General features: G+C 39.3%; 1 protein-coding gene across 1 annotated transcript in view; it reads right to left on the bottom strand.

Moving 5' to 3' along the window:
* GMDS (GDP-mannose 4,6-dehydratase) overlaps positions 1-19,601 on the bottom strand; it is a 648,158-nt gene that overhangs the window by 294,436 nt on the left and 334,121 nt on the right. Inside the window, exon 7 of the mRNA XM_044773351.2 lies at positions 15,791-15,918. Within this exon, the coding sequence (XP_044629286.2) occupies positions 15,791-15,918 (128 nt within the window). The remainder of the gene's footprint in view (positions 1-15,790; positions 15,919-19,601) is intronic.

Here is a 19,601-nt window from a genome sequence, read left to right as displayed (position 1 = left end):
TCAAGGGAGAAGAATTATAGCAGAGAAAGGATGTTGCCACACACGTGTAATAATAGCATTAACCATTCTGACTTGCAACATAAATTGAACCATTAAAGGATTTAAACGTTCCTCATTAACTTCTATTAGCCTCAATTTTTAACTTTTTCTCTTCCTCTTAAAATTAAAAATGAGCATTCCCTTCAACTTTGCATACCTTCAAGCAGCATTCAGGCTAAGCAAAGTCTGAGGGATCACAGACTAGTCTGTAGGGAAAACACCACAAATAACTGAAATCTCCTGGCACAGAATTTCTTTCAATGTCTCTAAACCGTTCATAAATAGTAAGTCTGAGGGTACATTTTTTTTTAACTTTTCCAAACTTAGGGGAAGAATCAGAAATTTCACAGTCCTATTATTTTAGTGTTTATCATTTCGAATCACTATAAAGAAGTGATCTAATCAAAGGATTTTGAAGAGAGCTCTAACTTTTTTGAGTACTTCCTGTGTGCTAGGCATTGTTAAGCACTTTACACTTCTCTTATGCAGTAAAATCTCTCAAATGTAGTACCTACTGGTTGATGAACATAACGCCTACAGAAAAGAAGGAGACAAAATAATCCCATGGGCGTCTTCTTCTCTCCAGAGTGTATGCACCTGAGCACAGACCAAAGGAGGGGAGGGAGGAAGGGAGCAAGGGAGGGAGGAAGGAAAGGAGGAAGGAAGGATGGGAGGGAGGGAGGGAGACAGGGAGGGAGACAGGGAGAGGGCAAGGAAGGAAGGGAGGGGGAAGGATGGAGGAAGGCAGGCACAAATACAAACAAAAACCTTTGGATTCTAAAAAACCTTTGGTTTGTTTTGTTTCTAAAAACAAGTTGCACTAAAAAACAGCATTTCAGAAAATGGAAGATAAGTCAGAAATTTAGTCAGAATTTTTTCACATTTAGTCAGAAATTTTTCAAAATCTGTAGAATGTTACAACATAAAAACATAGTTCACCTCCTTATACACATATCTCTGTGGAAATACATCCAATGACCAGTTGACCTCTGGTTGCAATGAAAGGCCAAAGCAGCATTACAAATTGCCTTTGAAAAGTGGGTTTAGAGGCCGGCCCGGTGGCGCAGTGGTTAAGTGCAAACGTTCCACTTCGGCGGCTTGGGGATCCCAGTTAGGATCCCAGGTGCGGACATGGCACGGCTTGGCAAGCCATACTGTGGTAGGCGTCCCACATATAAAGTAGAGGAAGATGGGCACGATGTTAGTTCAGGGTCAGGCTTCCTCCGCAAAAAAGAGGAGGATTGGCAGCAGTTAGCTCAGGGCTAAACTTCCTCAAAAAAAAAAAAAAGAAAAGAAAAGAAAAGTGGGTTTACCTTACCTTCCATCACATAAAATATGCACTGAATATAGAGTCCTTCAGTAATAGGACTTGTTTACTGTTATTATTTATTGTTAATTTGATCCTTTAAGAAAACTAGTTATTGTTAGTTGATCCTTTAAGAAAACTAGTACGTTGTAAGCATATCTCAATTATATTCTCAGTCACCTCAGTTTGCTGCCATACACATTTGGTAGCCCACCTATCTAAACGACAGTTTAGAACCAAGTTTTCTTCCTCAAAGAATAGAACGTTGTAATTCTTTTTAAAAGACTACATTCCAGTTTCAGAAAAAAATAATGCTATGTCAAAAATGACAATAATATGCAGTTTTTTCACCTTGGAAACTTTAGACTTGAAAGAAGTCTACAGTATAACTTTTCCATCACTCCAGTTGAATTCTAAGACCACCAGTGTAACAGCACAACTCAGAAAACCGCAGGGCTGGCCTTACTAGAATACACATGGAGTTGCTGAGGAACAGGAAACAAGCCAGATGGTTCTGCTGAGAGAAGCACTTTTTTTCCTTTATAAAACCAGAAAAGCACTAATAGGTCAAAGACAAAAATGCAGATATGGTAAAACGGGAAGCAAACGGAGATTTATGTAAATAAGACAAGCATAGTTTTGCATTATATTCCTATCTACAAAAGTAAATGGATGTAAGGGAAAAATAAGAAAGGAAAAATAACATAATAGATATATACCAAACATCTGAACGCTTTTTAAAAAGGCAATGCTACAAAATTTTGCAAGCCAATAGTTATGATTTGTGTTAGACTAAGCACCTATGAATTATCATAAAAACTTTGTTAAAAAATGAACCTTTATATACAGACTGACCTAACTACAGTCTGTACTCTGGCTTTTTGCACCTCTAATTTAACGTGGTTGTTCACGATCACGTGAATTCCAGATGTGGAGCAGTACTCGGCACTAGTTTCTAGAGGTAAGGCAGGGAGATGAGCCATGTGCTCCAGGTTCCCTTCAGTGTCTCACTCCTCGTAGCCAGTGCAGAACAACACCTCTTGCAAACACACACTTGGACGTAGGGATCTGTCTCCACAGCACCCATTCTTTTGTCTTCTTCACAGAGAGAGCCTGTGAAACTAAAAACCTGGCCTCATGACCTCCCCTGTTGAGCAGAGGCCATGAGCCACGGCTCTGGCTAACAATGTCCTAGTGCTGATCACTCGGAGATTTGCGGCCTTCTGTTCCCCAACACAAGGCTTAGGGGAACTGCATAGGACAGCTGGGGCTGCTGCCACCCTGGAGTCACGAGAGAAGGAACGATCAAAGACTTGGACCCTGGCATCTATGAATCGTGCAGCAGCCTACACCTATCCCTGGACATCTGGGGGTGTAAAAAGTGACCCCTAGTAGGCTCTCTGTCACTTGCAGCTGAGTGTAATTCCTAATTTATGCATGAGCCACCTAGAAGACCACCTCCATAGTTAAGAAGAAATGCATCACGTAGCACTTTTGTTAGGTCATGTGTTCTGACAGATGCTATGGCGGAAAGACTACGGAAGACTGGAGTTAAGTTGAGACTGAACTGTTTTATCTCAAGTCTCTGAATAATTCACTGCTTCATCTGCTAGAAGAAGGGGCTGGATAGGATGATGCATAAAGTTGCTTCAGTTTTTACATTAAATGAATCAATGAAACTAATCTGGTTTGAAGTCCATTCACTCTCAGATATTCATTCAATACACAAGCCCTGTTTCAGGGGCTCTGAGGGGCTCTGAGGGTTACAGAAGGGCGTTAGCATGGTGGTCGGACACATAGAGTTGTGTGTCTGCCAGCAGGCTGCCCAGCCAACCTGGGATAAAGGCTGTGGCAGGGACTCACAGCCTTTACTCTGCAGTGGAGACAGTGGTTTAAGAAGAAACAAGATGATGGTATCTGTATTTCAGAAGGTGACTGGCAGCAGTGTGAAGGTAGAGAGAGCACACAAATCTGCATGGCCCAGAGAAGGCTCTCAAGGAAGGGCTGCCAGATAAATGTACACAATGGGGGGCCTGATCTGGAACAGACTGTTATTTTATCTCTCCAAGTCTTTGTTTTTGCCTCTGGGGGAAAAAGGATAACAGCATCTATCTCATTAGACCATTGTGAAAGTAAACCAGTCAAAAGTATCAATTAGTTTAGACATCTCACCACTCAATACGGCCTTAAACTTGGAAATAAAGGCTGACAGTATATTTTAATTATTGGTATTTCAGATTCAAAAAGAGGCCTTTTCTTTAAAACAACTGACAATTAGAGCGGCTGGAAAATAAAGGGCTGTCCTGGGAGAGAATGATTTCTGTTATTCAGAGAGTGGCCAGCCACCTCTCAGACATGCTACAAAGATGGACGGTAAGCTGTAACTGAAATTCTTGCTGGTGCAAAAACTGTCATTAAATATTTTTAATACAAATTCATATGATAATCATGGTTTTAAGTAATTTAGCCCGTTATTATCATGATGTTTTGCTATTCTAATCTTTAGGCAAAACACAGCTGTAGAAAAAGAGGAGGCCCAGTAGCCACTTATTGGCAATATAATGCTGTCCACACAGTGCCCAGTGCACGTCCAGTAAAAGGAGGCATACTGCCAGTAGTTTATCTCCCTTAAAGAGGGCCTTCATTGTGCAAAGCCAGAAGGTTAATACTCAAGTTTCTGTTCATCCTTTGATCCTATCAAAGATACTCTGAGATCACCCACCACCTGTGAAAGAGGGAGTAGAGGGGAGGGGAAAGAGGAGAAAAGGAGGGGCAGGAAAAAAGGGAAGGAGTGAAGAAAGAAGAGAGAGAGAGAGAAAGTAAAAGGGAATGAGGGAGGGAATGTCAGTGTAGGGTGAGTTAGGAAAGATCCTGCTGAAATGCTTAACTAAGCCAATGTAATTTCTTTGAGCCTCACTAGTCTTCTAACATCCCTATATCACACACAATTAAACAAGCAAACCAGTAATTCATTAGGGATAATTTTAACAGATGACTCATTTGGCCCAGCCAGTCAATGATGCTTTGGTTTCCCAAAGGCTCCAGCAGATAGTTAACTACAATGAAGGTTTCGGCTGCCGCTGACAAAAGGCAAAGGAATTCAAACCACCTATGCCATTTCCTCAAACTTCTTAACTTCAGTTTTTTCGAAGATAAGGATCAAATGAAATGATTTCTTTTAAACCTGTATTTCCTGTACAGAGTTGATATCTTCTTCAAATTATATGATTGTACAACTATTAAATTAATACTTATTGCAGAGGAAGTCTCCTATTGAGAATTTATGACCTGGCCTTTTAACTTTTGGCTCGTCAAATATTTTACAGTTTCTTTCTAATTCAACTTCTCCTATTTGTGCTCTTTGTTCCATAGGATGAGTAGAGATCCCAGAAGGCCAGTAGTAAAAATGCTAGTTTATACGTAATTCCTAGTGAGGGGTATACATCTGTTATATGGTCAACATTTGAATTCAGTGAAAAACATGGCTTTAAAATCTCACAAGAATGACTAACCATACCAAGAATCAATTCAGAAACCTCACGCTGATCACAGAAAGGGGCTGCACTGAAGAGTCAGTGAGGCTGGGCTGGGACCCATTGGTTAGCATAAGGCCAAGACTTCAGGCCAGGGCTTCTCCTTTCAAAGCAAGCTTTTTCATACGGAAAACACAAATAATAATTCCTGCTCTCCTAACCATGGTCTGAGATTTGTTGGGAGAATCAAATCTGAAGATGTAAATGATAAAGCATCACACAAATACAAGAGGATAAGCTTCAGGGGTTTAAAAAAAGGGCTGATGAAAGCTTTTTGCATTTTGTTTTCAAACTTGAAATTTAAGATCCAGTGAAAATCAGCAAGTGATTCCTGACTTAAAGGAGAAGCTATAAGAAAAAGAAAAATGAAACCCTGAAGCCCCCAGGATTCTCATCTTTGCCTTTGCGCTGGAGAGAAGGAGGAAGGTGCAGCTGCCACACCCAGGATGAGTTTTTGCACCATGTGGACACGGTTACAGAATGAGCAAGAGGCAAGGGCCATTGTCACCCTTCCTGGAATGCAACCTGCCTCCCCCAGGCTCTGCCCAGGCAAGCCACACACCACTGCTCCCCCGGGGCTGAAGCACACCACTCTACTTCATGAGTCAGAAGCCGGAGGATTGACCTGAGAACAAGGTTCTGTGCTCTGAACAGTAACGTGCTGCAAGGGGAGGAAATGAAATTACACCCTCAGAGAACCCAAAAAGATACTGCAGAATGCTTCTCTTTCCTTCTAACTGTACAGTTTGCATAGATTTTCTACAGCTACTATCAAATAACTCTATATAAGAATATTTAAGCTCACTTCTACATGTATTTAAAAACAAAGTCCTGTTATTAGAAAATGACCTGCTTCTAATTTGTATGTGTGTGTTTCAGGGTGAGGGGGATACCAACTGGGAGACAGGACAGGGACAGCAGAAGGAATGGAAGAGTGAAAGCTTTCGGAAACAACAGAATCTGTGACGGAAATCTCGCTCTGTCTAGAAGAATCCTCTTTCAAATAAGAATCTTGAAAACCAAGAGGAAATACAGTGATGATCACACAAATGAAGTTTCTGAATGAGCAGATGTCACTGTTACAGTCACACTGAGGGGCACTTGATGTTGTAAACGAAGGTTACTTTTGTGACTTTTTAAATTTTGTTTTTTAGGTCAGAGCCAGTGTATCACTCGTTCTTTCTATCTTCTCTATCTGCTCAGATATCCTTCTTATAAAAACAGGGGGCCGGCCCTGTGGCCGAGTAGTTAAGTTCTGGCGCTCCGCTGCAGCGGCCCTGGGTTTTGCCAGTTTGGATACTGGGCGCCAACACGGCACTGCTCATCAGCCCACGTTGAGGCGGCGTCCCACATGCCACAACTAGAACAGACCTGCAGCTAAGATATACAACCATGTACTGGGGGGGATTTGAGGAGATAAAGCAGAGAAAAAAAATAGAAATAAAGGCTAAGAGTAGGAGAATCTAGAGATGATTGGGAAACTTACCATAGTATGGGAACATATGGGCACTACTCAGCTTTCCTTTGCAGTCTGCATGCAACAAGAGAGAAAATTCCTTGAAAACATTTTGCTGGAATCAAGTAAATCTATCACAACTAAAACCTAAATGTGGTAAAATCATATTCAGTGGGATATGCCTTATGCTAAGTATAGAAAATAACCTTTTTTTTTTTTTTAAAGGAAGATTAGCCCTGAGCTAACTACTGCCAATCCTCCTCTTTTTGCTTGAGGAAGAGTAGCTGTGAGCTAACATCCATGCCTATCTTCCTCTGTTTTATACGTGGGACACCTACTACAGCATGGCTTTTGCCAAGTGGTGCCATGTGTGCACCCAGGATCCGAACCAGTGAACCCTGGGCTGCCGAAGTGGAACGTGCAAACTTAACCACTGCACCACAGTGCCAGGCCCAGAAAATAATCTTTTAATAGTGAGGAATAAAATATTTCATATATACATATTCACTTTTACATATTTTATTAAAAAATGGTAAGATAGGGAGACCCCATTCGATTCAAGTATTTATTGAGTATCTCTTCTACACAAGGCATGTGGGGAGGCACAATTACGAGAAAGAGAAATAAAATCCAGTTCCTGCCTTCAAGGAGCTTCATTGAGAGAGACCAATCCAAGATAACTCACCACATCATATCCTATGTTTGTTGAGAAGTGATTCTATTCTCAGAAATCTCAATCTATTTAGATTCTGCAGGAAGTAATAAACAATAATGATTTAAGCCCAACTACTCTCTTTATGAGAAAAAATAGCAAAAGTGATCTCAAATATTTTATGTAACTCTAAGAAGTAGACTGGGGAAGCTATACTAAGAGGTAATTTCATCTCTTTCTTTGGGAACTTTACCAATAATTTTCATGTCAGGTTTAAGTCAACAATGCAAAGAAACTGTCACAGAGCTTCTCCACTGTGACAATTCTGCTTCTCTAAAGCGTATACACTTGTGAATTAATTGGGCTTAGTAAAAGCCCAAGTCTACCTTTTTCTTTTCTAAGATGAAAGGGAGATCATCACTTAATGGGATCCTTAAATTCATCCGTTTGGGCCATATTTGGCTTGCACGCATGATACACTCATGGTTTCTGGAGCAACTCTAAAATCTACATGGGAAAACTCTTTGGAAATTTGGTCCCAAGAAGATGTGGCTTTAAAATATTCTTTAAATACAATAAGGCATAAAGTAAAGAACATGGAACAAAGTCAGTAATGTCTTTTAAAGCTATTTAACTAGTAAGTCAAAGTGTGAAACATTTTATTTCTGTACAATATCTATTCCAAAAAAGAGTCCAAAGCATCGCCTTCTCCCATGGAAGGCATCTGCCTCTTGGTCTCACAGTTGCTGCCCTGGGCAGGCAGGCAGTCAGTGGGACAGATAAGATACCCATCAGAGCTCTCCCTCAAGTTCAGATCTAACTGATCCACAAAGTCGTCAGTTACCCCAGCTTTACCAAAGTCAACAGGTAGGAAAAGAAATAACAAATGCAAATCTGACAAATGCAAATGATCCATCACTCACAGAGGGGATCAAACTTTTTCTTTACCTAAGAAGAGAAGATACAGAGACTCTTTGAGACTTCACTGCTATGATTTCATGGCAGAGAATCAGCAGAAGAGATGTTTTCTAGTATGGAGTAAACAGGAACAAAATAAAATGTATGTCTTTGCATTAGGGAGGCTTCTATTTGGAAAAGGTTTTTTGCTTTGTGGCTCTGGATGCAAAGGCAAAATTAACACATTTGTACAGGTATGTACCACATAACGATGGACCACATATTCAACAGTGGTCCCGTAAGATAAGTACCATATAGCCCAGGCATGTAGTAGGCTATACTGTCTAGGTTTGTGTAAGTACAGTCCATGATGTTTGCACAACGATGAGGTCACCTAACAATGCGTTTCTCAGAACCTATCCCCATCGCTTAGTATCCCCATCATTAAGTGATGCATGACTGTATTAAAGGGTCACCTGAGGCCAAGCCTGGGAACCTGGAGCCTAGGCTCCTGAGACAGCAGCAAGGGGCACTCAAGTGGTCTGAAGAAGCTACAGAGCAGCGCTACAGGGCCAGGGTTCTATGAGGACAAAACACTTAATTTTAGTAAATGATATCCTGCAATAACGCACCAATAAGTACGATAAGCAAAACAGTATTTTAGAATAAATTAAAAAATGAGGATTTTGACTCTTACCATATGTGTGTGTACACATGTTTGTTTGTGTGTGTGTGTGACAGAGAGAAAGAGAGATTAATTTACAGATGTTTGTGGGCATGGGGCACATGAAAATAGGAGAAAGACTACCTTGATTGCAAATACTTGTTGTCCTTTCCAGAGTGGATTAAGGTAAAAATGAAGTCTTTAATATCAAATATGTATACCTTCTATAGGCAAAATCATCACTAAATTTAGGACATCATATTTTATAAGAGGCAATTACTGCTCTATCATGTGAATAGTCTTGTTGGTAAAATTAAATAGCCAGTTTTCACTTGTGGGCAGAAGCAGATATGAAGTAGGAGACGCCAGTGAAAGAAGAGACAGCAGAGGAGCAGAGAAAGGAAAGGGGAGAGTGTAAGGACGGGTCACCCAGAGAGGAAGAAGAGCAACAGACTGGGTCTGGGCAGGCCCAGCTGGGGGTGGAAGGAGAAAGCTTAAGGAATCTTACTGTATACCGTAAATGTAAGCAAAAGATATCATAATCTGAGTGTAAAAAGAAGCTTTTAACACTGTATTTCTTTGACTTTTTTTTTTTTTTTTTTGAGGAAGACTGGCCTTGAGCTAACACCCATGCCCATCTTCCTCTAGTTTATATGTGAGACACCTGCCACAGCATGGCTTGATAAGTGGTGTGTAGATCCGCACTGAGGATCTGAACTGGTGAACCCCGGGCCACTGAAGTGGAGCATGTGCAAACTTAACCATTACACCACTGGGCCAGCCTTCCTTTGACTTTTATTCTCAGCAATAGAACCATGACTTTCCTAGGTACAAGGGGTCATTTCATGATCCACAATGGTATGATGACACTTACCATCAATGGGAGTGAGTAAGGGGTGGAGTACAATCTTCTACCTTAATGTGGTTAATTGCTACCCACTGAATGTAAATGGCATTTACACAAAGTTTCATAATTCGTTTCTACAGGCACTATGTCTATTAAATATGCAACTCCATTCTATATTCATTTTCATCTCTCTCTCTGTGTACACATACTTACACACATTTGCCAAGAACTACTTTTCTAATTTAATGTCAGATGCTCGATTTTATATTTTGAAAATACAACCTAAAAATGCACACACCTTCATGTTTCTAAATTATCTGTGGATGAAAACTTCATTAATGATCTATCCTAGAAAAATGGATGATGTAGGCTTCATACATTAAAACAACAATTTAAACAGAGCCCACAGTTTCCGGGATTTGGGGGCATGGCCCCCCTTGTGGTGTCACCCTCAAGCAATCAAGACCTGGCCAGAGGAAACAAGGCAACCACAAATTTCTGCATTTCTGTCAAGTGAGGTCTTAATAAAGAATGGATTCTAGCACCATTAATACTTTAGAGAACTCAAACACTACAAGAAAATTAAGCTACTCTACTGAAAATGGAAAAGAAAAACAACCCAAAACAGTTTGTTGATGATGATGTTGCGACAAGCAAGCTTTCCTTTAAATAAAATCTCAGAAAGTTTAAATGGCATCCTTTCGTTCCAGATTTGTGTTAATTAACACAGGATGCAAAATGCTAACAGCAGACTGATAGACGAGGAAGAAAGTATTGAGAAACAGTGGTCAATTCTCCCCAGCTTTCCTCAGGTAAGCCAATGGACAGAGAGGGACGGATACCTAACTACCCATTTTCCCCAAACACACCCTTTGCATCTTAGTACAGCCAATGTAATGGGTTCAGTGAGATCTGACGGCTTTTCAGACTCTTATCTTCCAGATGTTTCTCTTCCCCTTGAAGTACAAATGGCAGTGGGAAAAAAGGGAGAGAAGCTTAATTTTCTGTCTCTCTGGGAAAAGGAAAGTTACCCAGATCTCACTCCTCATGTCCTGTTCCCCTCACTTCAATATAAATTAGTGGTGATGAGCAAGCCTTAGGGATCAGGCCTAAGCTGGACTTCTGGCTTCATTCAACTCTACTGGCCATGGCTTTGGCAAATATGTCAGCTGAATGCCCTAACCCTGTTCCTTCATCCATAAAATACTGACATACTCTACCTTTCAGGATTGTAGTACATATTATATAGGATAATGTATATAAAGTCCTCAGTAAAGTTTCATATAATAAGTGCCCCAATTTTTTTTCTTTTTCAGGAAGATTAGCCCTGAGCTAACTACTGCCAATCCTCCTCTTTTTGCTGAGGAAGCCTGGCCCTGAGCTAACATCGTGCCCATCTTCCTCTACTTTATATGTGGGATGCCTACCACAGCGTGGCTTGCCAAGTGGTGCCAGTTCCACACCAGCAATCCGAACCGGGGAACCCTGGGCCGCGGAGAAGCGGAACATGAGAACATAACCGCTGCGCCACTGGGCCAGTCCCAATTATTATTACTTTTAAAAGTAGCTTTTTCTTATTCATCCATGTTCCCTGCCAAAAAACTCAAAGAGAAATAAATAAAAAGATGTGTGTGGGGAAATATGATATTAAAATTCAGATGAATCTCAAAAATTCTCCCATAACAATCTTAACATCCCCTGTATTGCCTTTGGACCAGCAGAACTCTTCAGGAGCAACTGCATGGCCAGCTGTGGGCAGTAAAACCTCATGATATTTTTACTATCTTCTTCTTTTTAAAGATTGGCACCTCAGCTAACATCTGATGGCAATCTTATTTTCTTTTCTTCTTCTTCTTCTCCCAAAAGCCCCCCACTACATAGTTGTATATTCTAGGGGTGAGCGCCTCTGGTTGTGCTATGTGGGACGCCACCTCAGCATGGTCTGATGAGTGGTGCCACGTCCACGTCCAGGATCTGAACTGGCAAAACCGTGGGCCTCCAAAGCAGAGTGCGAACTTAACCACTCAGCCATGAGCCCAACCCCTCTCATGATATTTTTTAAATGGTTTGTTGCTGAGTCCTGGAAAGAGCTCAGACTTGGGTCACTTGATTACCTGTGTATCTCAACAGCAAGAGAGCCTGTTGTGAGTGGTAAAAATTTAAAGATACTTCTGGCCCAACTCTTATCAATTAGCTTCTCTCTCAACATTTTCTGGCTGTAGTTGTCTTCCAGCTAGTTTATCAAGGTGGGATCACAGTGGGACTTTAGTAACCAAACTGTCCTTTAATTTTATTTAAACATATGGTGCCATTTCCCAATCTGTACTGCAAGACATTAATACCTATTGTGCATTAAAGCGTTGCAAGGTCAAATAAGTTTGGAAAACCCTTTATTAATCTTAGCAAGCCATAGTGCACATTCACATACCATAAATTTCGAGGAGTCAGTCTTATGATAAAGAAATGTGCCTACCTTTGTGCAATATAGCACTTTGCAGTCTTATGTGGCTTTGGACAAATTTCAGAAGACTGTCATTTGTAGCAACTAGAACCATGACTATGGTAGGTACTCAATAGAACTATGTTGAAGTAACAACGCCACCCAGAGAAGTCAGAGGTTCTCTCTTCTGCAGCTTTCAGGCACGACTGGTACAAAGGTGACTACCTGAATTTGCTTGAATGTGGTATATAGCCCCAATGTGTTTTCATGAATACAAACAGTTGCGTCAATGTATATGGAGGGAGGCGAACATGAAAATAAGTTGTGGTTATGTCACATAATTATTTAAGAAGATGGAAATATTCTGAAAGTTTGAATTGCTGACTGACTACATCCCATAAGAAAAGCAAATTTTTGATAACCTGTGTTTCATTTGTGTAAATTGAATATTTTTAGCTCTGAGCCATTAGCACTACAGCAATTTCTAAATAGTAACATATTTTTCTCAAAATGCAACAATAATTGTAGATGTTAAGAGAATCTGGGTGGTGGGTATATAGCTGTTCAAGGTAAAATTCACTCAACAACTCTGTATGTTTAAAAATGTTTATAATAAAATATTAGAAAAGACATAACTTTATAAGACATGTTTATTCTGAAGTACAATATAATTTAATACAGTTTTTATATTCTTCACTTCAAGTTGAAATACTTCTTACCCGAATAATTTTAAAATCATTTTGATCTAGGAAAGACTATAAGTGGATGTTAATGAACCTGAGTCAGCAACAGGAAATGACTTTGTATAAATTGTTGCAAAAATGTTGACAAGACAGATATAGATTCTAATCACGTATGTACAGCACATGAATGCTAATTTTTTACAGGGTTGTTATTATGTCCTCTTCATAGATGGGAAGACTGAGATATAAAACCACCTCTAAGGCTGAGGAGCAAATCACCAACAGCTGCCATCACCTATACCTTGTCCGTCAAACACTCTCTACTCTTCATTGTGGAAATTCATCCATAAGAAAAAAAGCACAAGTCGTTTAATCTAAAAATGTATCAATACATGTATAAATATGAGGAATTCTATAATTAAAATATGTGTAAATGAGATGCTATGATGACCTGTTTGATCTGTACTTGCCAAGGCTTCTTTATTCTAAAGCTGATTATTGTGCCAGGATACAGATGTGCTCTAAACAAACAATGCTTCTCTTTTTTCATTCTTAGCCGTGTTGATTTTAATTTTGGCAACATCTGCTTTTAGTCATAAGTCTGTGAAGTAACCTCATTTTAATACATTTAGAAATGCAAGGGATGGTAAAATTTCTTAAAATGGAGATAGTAAACTATGACTTCTTAATAATGACACTTTTAGAAATCAAGAATTTAGACTTCTTTCAGAACCCATACAGGAGAACTATAAAATGCTTCTTACATCATCAATATGTTTTACTGTCAGAACCCCAGGAGAATCCTTAATACACAAACCCACTTTATTGTGGAACAGGTCTTGAATGCCAATAAGAATGACTTAACTTTGTATGTGTATCTTTCTATGAAATCTGAAAATTTTACATTCTTACTGAAAGGGCAGAACATCTTACTCTTGCATGAATATTTTGGCTTCTGGGCATGCTGTACTGATACCATCTTGTCAAGTAATCTTCAAAATGACATCATTTGGGAAGACTTTTTTGAAGTCTTTGAGCCAAAATGTTTATAAAGTACTTTTATTTTAAAGGAATACAAATGTGGGCCCTTTGTGCCAAGGTTTGAGCTGCACTCAGGAGCAGTGGCTAGCCTTGGCAACATGGGAGTGAAATGACAGCAGGCTCCTTATTCCGGATTCTTGGAGCTCACAAAAGATTTTCTCATTACTTATGTATTTATCTAATGGTCACAAGCATTTTTGTTGGATTTTCTGGCCTATTTTAAAAAATTCATTTATTTTTTTCCCGGACTGAGAAAGTTTATATGTATTCTTTTCAAAGATATGGAAAATACAGAAGTATAAATAAGAAAATAAATAAAACCAGTAATAAGCATTATTAAAATTTTGATATATTATTTCTCTCACTATCAAAATCTATTTCTGAGTTCCAATCCAAACTTCTTTTTTACCCTAGTGCAAACACATAAAATAAAATAGAATGAAATTTGATCTATTTGGTTCCTGAATTTGGAGAAGAGTTTGGACAGATCTAAGTGTATGCAGATAGCTAAAGGCTATATGCCAAAATGATATTATTGAAAAACTAATGTATTTGTTTTTACAAAACTTACCTTTTATTTATAAGTAGGCAAGGCCATATACGTTAGACAAAAGACAGTTTTGGCTTTTCCCACTGATATCTCCTTTCTCCTACTTTCTTATAATTCCTGAAAGTGTGGCCTCCTATTTCTTTTAATGTAACGTTTTTAAAATACATGTAAGAACTACTGTCATAAAACGCTTCTTTGTAATTACAGCATAGAAGAACATATTTAAATGATCTAAATGTTGTGATGTTCAAAATTTAAAATTAGAACTATTTTTTTGTCCATATAATAAAGTATTAAGTGTTCAAGTACACATTTTTTTTTTTTTTAAAGATTTTATTTTTTTAAATTTTTTTCCTTTTTCTCCCCAAAGCCCCCTGGTACATAGTTGTATATTCTTTGTTGTGGGTCCTTCTAGTTGTGGCATGTGGGATGCTGCCTCAGCGTGGTTTGATAAGCAGTGCCATGTCCGCGCCCAGGATTCGAACCAACGAAACACTGGGCCACCTGCAGCGGAGCGCACAAACTTAAACACTCAGCCACAGGGCCACCCAAGTACACATTTTTAATTGTTAAAAACAAAAATACTAACACTGCCAAAGCCAAGCTCTGTGTTAACAAGCAAGCTGCTTGTTTGCTTCCTTAGGCAGTGCTCAAGCTTCTTTGTGAATGCCATCAATGAGCAGGGGCCAGATCCGGTTTCCCGGGGAGGAATCACTAAGGACAGAAACAGTCTCCTGAGCACAGGAAATCTGTAAGCACCTAAACAAGGACAAGCCAACTCAAGGGAAGAAGACAATGTGACCAACGTGCTCCTTCAGATCTGGCCACAGAACCACCATGGATATTTAAAAGCATACTAATGAGGGCAAGGTAGAATGTATTTTAAATCTGTTTTTTAGTTTAAAGAACTAAATATATATTTAAAGAAAAATCACACTACTTATATATATATATGTAACACATATACCCCTAATCAAAATGTAATGCGTATATAAATGCCAAGAGTGAAATTTGAATTTCTGTTGAACTATATCCATTGTTCTGCAATAGCATCATTATTAACATCTCCCTCCATCTCTCTTTAATGGACAAAGTTCACTCGTGTGCAAGGACACACTTTGAGAAGTGTGTAAGGTAATAACCAGACTCTAAAGCAACAAAAATCAAAAGCTCCATAAGAATATTACTCAGAGTCATTTAGTAGAACCATGTAAATCTGAAGGTCTTGGATTATACAAATTGAAATTAGATAGTATTTCATGAAGATCAGAGAGCTAGCAGTACTTTCACACCAAAAAATTCTTTCAGATTTAGCCATATGGGTACTGGGCAGAGAGGAGAGAGAAGGTGCAAAACATGGGGAGAAGAAAGAAGCTTTGGAACCTAAAAAATATCACTCAAACATTTTTTCATCTGTCATCCAAACCACTGACCGACACCTTCGTTTTAAATAATTAAAAGACCACTTTTGAAAGATTTCCTCATTCAAGTGACATTCAGTGTCATCTACATGTACTACTGAACCATCGAACCTTAAAATGAAACTAGTATGAATTTAAACATATCTGCATTAGCAAAATTGTATATACTACCACCTCTGGGTTATGCTTTTCCTCTAGAGGCCTGGCATTTAAAACCAACTGATACAGGTATTTTTAAAAACATAATGAGTCAGTTCCTACCTCTACATAGTCCTTGGCATGGCCCCAATCTCGCTTGGCATCCAGATTTCCCAAACTGAAACATTCCAGTTGTCCAAGGTAAATCTTAGCTACTGACCGGCTAATTTTTCGAGTAACAAAATTAGCTCCTAAAAAGGGACAAAAGATGTATGATTAGTAGAGTACATTTGACATTTAACAGTTTGGTGAACCAAATCCAATCGCAGCCTCTGGGCATTTCTTTCATTCTTGCCCCCCGCCTCCTTTAAAATAATAATAAAAGAAAAGAAAAAAAAAGATCATTAGCTGTCACTTAGACAAGTTAAGATGCTCTAATTCTAAGTGTCACATGAGCTCTACTTTCATAACAAACATTTTTCTTTGGGGGATGTCTTAACATTCCTAATTTGCTGTTGCAATATGTGACCCAGGCATTAGGCCAAAAAAAAGCTATCGGAATGCCAGTATTTAAACAGAAAATTCAAAAGGGTTGTATAAAGGGAAATGCCAGAATGGAAGACAGACATGTAAGACCACCCTGATTTTTTTTAAGAACACAAACATCATATATTCCTATTAATAAAGCTATTTTTGGGATCATGGGGAGAGGGCGAGGAGAGTAACTTACCTTACAGGGCAAAACTAGTTAAAGGAAACAAACAAGAAATGCCTTTGGGTTGCCAATAAGTGGTGATCACTCACTTCAGAAACAAGAACAGCCATCCAATTATAAATTATGACACAGTTTCAAGTCAAAAGTTTCTTCGTACGAGACTTACTGCAATGGCACCTTTCAATTTCATTTAAGTATTATCTACAGGAATGGACTTCTAAATTCTGAATAAGTATTTTGAAATGATTGGATGAAAGGTGCTATAAATTGGGCAAAGTAGTGAAACTGTTTTAATGTTTTCTGGGCTGTAATGAAAGCCTCTATCTACTTTTAACAAATCACAAAGAAGAAAATAATTAAAAGACACTTCTGAGACAAGTTTATCCAAGCCCCTGTATCTAGGTAAAGTTATCACAAAACAACAGGTAATGCCAAATTCTCAAGGTTATAACACACATAGGAGCTAGTCAATAATGGTTTCAAACAGTTTAGATAGATGACTATCATAATTTATAACATTTCAATAACTTTAGCTTTGTTCATTTGCAGATGAAGCAGGGAGGTGGATGTTATAATAAAAGCTTTTGGCTTCTAGAGAAACTGGCACAGGTATAAGTGGAATTTTTCTAAACAGGTTTTCTAAATTTTGGCAGGAAGATGGCCTAGTGCAAGTTCAAACAGATACTAGATTCACTTACTCCATGAACCTGGTATACACATTTATACCATTATGCTGTATCATTAAATATGACAATGGGACATCCATGGAAATCGAAATTATCCATTTTTCTTAGCAGTTCATAGAGTACATTACGAAATCCAGGGGCTGGTCCTGTGGCATAGTGGTTAATTTCAGTGTGCTCTGCTTTGGTGACCCAGGTTCTCAGGTTCGGATCACAGGCATGGACCTAGACCACTCATCAGCCACGTTGTCGTGGTGACCCACAGACAAAATAGAGGAAGACTGGCACAGACATTAGCTCAGGAAAAATCTTAATTGGCAAAAAAAAAGAAAAGAAAAAAGAAAGAAATCCAAAGTTTCAACTTTCCATACCAGTTTAAAAAAACACAGAGCTCCTTAAAAAAAGAGGCTTTCAGAATGGTGGGTGTGCGCAAGATTACGAGTGTGAAAGAAGAGTGACGTCAGCATCATGGTAGAGTGAACTTGCCCAGGACTCTCCCCACCAACATATAACAAAAAGGGGCATCCATACTCCAACAGAGGACATCCTAACACAACACAAAAACAAAGGAGAGACACGCAGCCATACAACAGAGGGAGGAGAGGCTGGAGACCCCCTCAGAGGAGGTGGAACAGGATAAAAGAGAACTTCACTCCCTCCCCTAAAGACTGCGATCTGAGAAGACAGGAGGCCTGCAAAAGGGAAGGAAAGGGAAGGCGACCTTTGCTCATGGGATCACCAAGGACTCCCCAGGGCCCTTGCAGCCTAGACGGACGTCCCTCTACTGGGGCAAAAGCTTTCATGTGGAGTGACCTCATCAAGCCAACCCCCCCAGGAGATTAGACAGCGGGAGCACAGTGAGGAAACCCTGAGAGCATGCAGGAGAAAGCACCCCTCCCCTCACCGACTCAGCCCAGCTCTACTGCCTAGAATCCCAGCTGAAGGCTGAGGGCTTAGAATACAGGGTTCTCAACACCCACCCAGTGGCTATAGGCAGTAACTGCAACCAAATAATATAACGATGCGTAAGATCCCACCCAACTCCTCTAGCAACATCAAACACTATATCAAATCTACAGACCAGAGAGAAAAAGACAAGTACCCACCATCCAGTCCTGAGGACAGAGATATATGTAGTCTAAATGGCAATGAGTTCAAAACAGTTATCATAAAAAAACTCAATGAGGTAAAAGAGAATGTAGAGAAACAAGGCAATGAGTTCAGAAGATACATCACAAAAGAGACTGAAGTTATAAGGAAGATTCAATCAAAAATACTAGAGATGAAAGACACAATGGAAGAGAGAAAACAAAACACAGATTCCCTGAACACTTGAGTGGACATCATGGAGGAGTATATCAGCATAATCGAGGACAGACATGTTGAAATACTCCTGAAAGAGGAGGAGCGAGAAGTAAGACTAAAAAGAAATGAAGAAAGTCTCTGAGAAATAGTCAACTCAATGATGAAATGTAACATAAGAATTATAGGTTTTCAACAAGGAGAAGAGAAGGAGAATGGAGCAGAGAGCATGTTCAAAGAAATAACAGCAGAGAACTTCCCAAACCTACGGAAAGACAGGGAAATCGGTGTGGAAGAGGTTTCCAGATCTCTTACATTTGCCAATGTAGAAAGACCTACCGCGAGGCATATAGTAGTAAAACTGGCAATAATGAATCATAAAAGAAAGAATAATAAGGGCAGCAAGGCAGAAGAAAATAATCTACAAAGGATGCCCTATCAGGCTTTCAGCAGATTTCTCTGCAGAAACCTTATAAGCTAGGAAAGAATGTAATGACATATTCAAATCTTTAAAAGACAAAAATTTTCAGCCAAGAATACTCTATCCAGCAAAAATATCCTTCATATATGAAGGAGAAATAAAAGCTTTCCCAGACAAACAAAAGCTAAGGGACTTCGTACCCCGAGACACCCCATACAAGAAATCCTCAAGAAGGCCCTCATATCTGGGGGGGAAAAAAGAGATAAAGGGGTCACAAAACACAGAGTAAGGAGGTAAGTGGGTAGACAGACTCAGAATAGCATAACAAATACTCAAGGAGGTATTAAGCTAAAGGGAAGGAAGACACCAAAGACAAAGATATTCCTGTCATTGTAACCACAAACTCACAACACAAGATGGAATAACATATGAGAGAAACAACTTAGGAGGGGAGGAGGAAAGGGACAGAATCGGTTTAGACTAACGAAATGAGAGGCCATCAGAAGAGGGACTATCTTATACAAGAGATTCTCAATACAAATCTCAGGGTAACCACTAAACAAAACAGCAGGACAGGGACACAAATAAAAAATTAGGAGAAAACAAAGAAACACATCACAAGAAACTACATAATTCAATGGGTAGACCAAAACACACAGGACGAGAAACAAAGGAAATGCAGAAAAACCAGAAAATGAGTGATAAAATGATAGCATTAAGCCTTCATACATCAATAATCACCCTAACATAAATGGCTTGAATTCTCCAATAAAAACACACAGTGTCAAGATGGATTAAAGCACAAGACCCAAC

This window comes from Equus asinus, chromosome 8 (assembly GCF_041296235.1).
Source record: "Equus asinus isolate D_3611 breed Donkey chromosome 8, EquAss-T2T_v2, whole genome shotgun sequence".
Taxonomy (NCBI): domain Eukaryota; kingdom Metazoa; phylum Chordata; class Mammalia; order Perissodactyla; family Equidae; genus Equus; species Equus asinus.
Note: the sequence above shows the minus strand (reverse complement) of the source record. Positions and strands in the feature narration are given on the sequence as shown.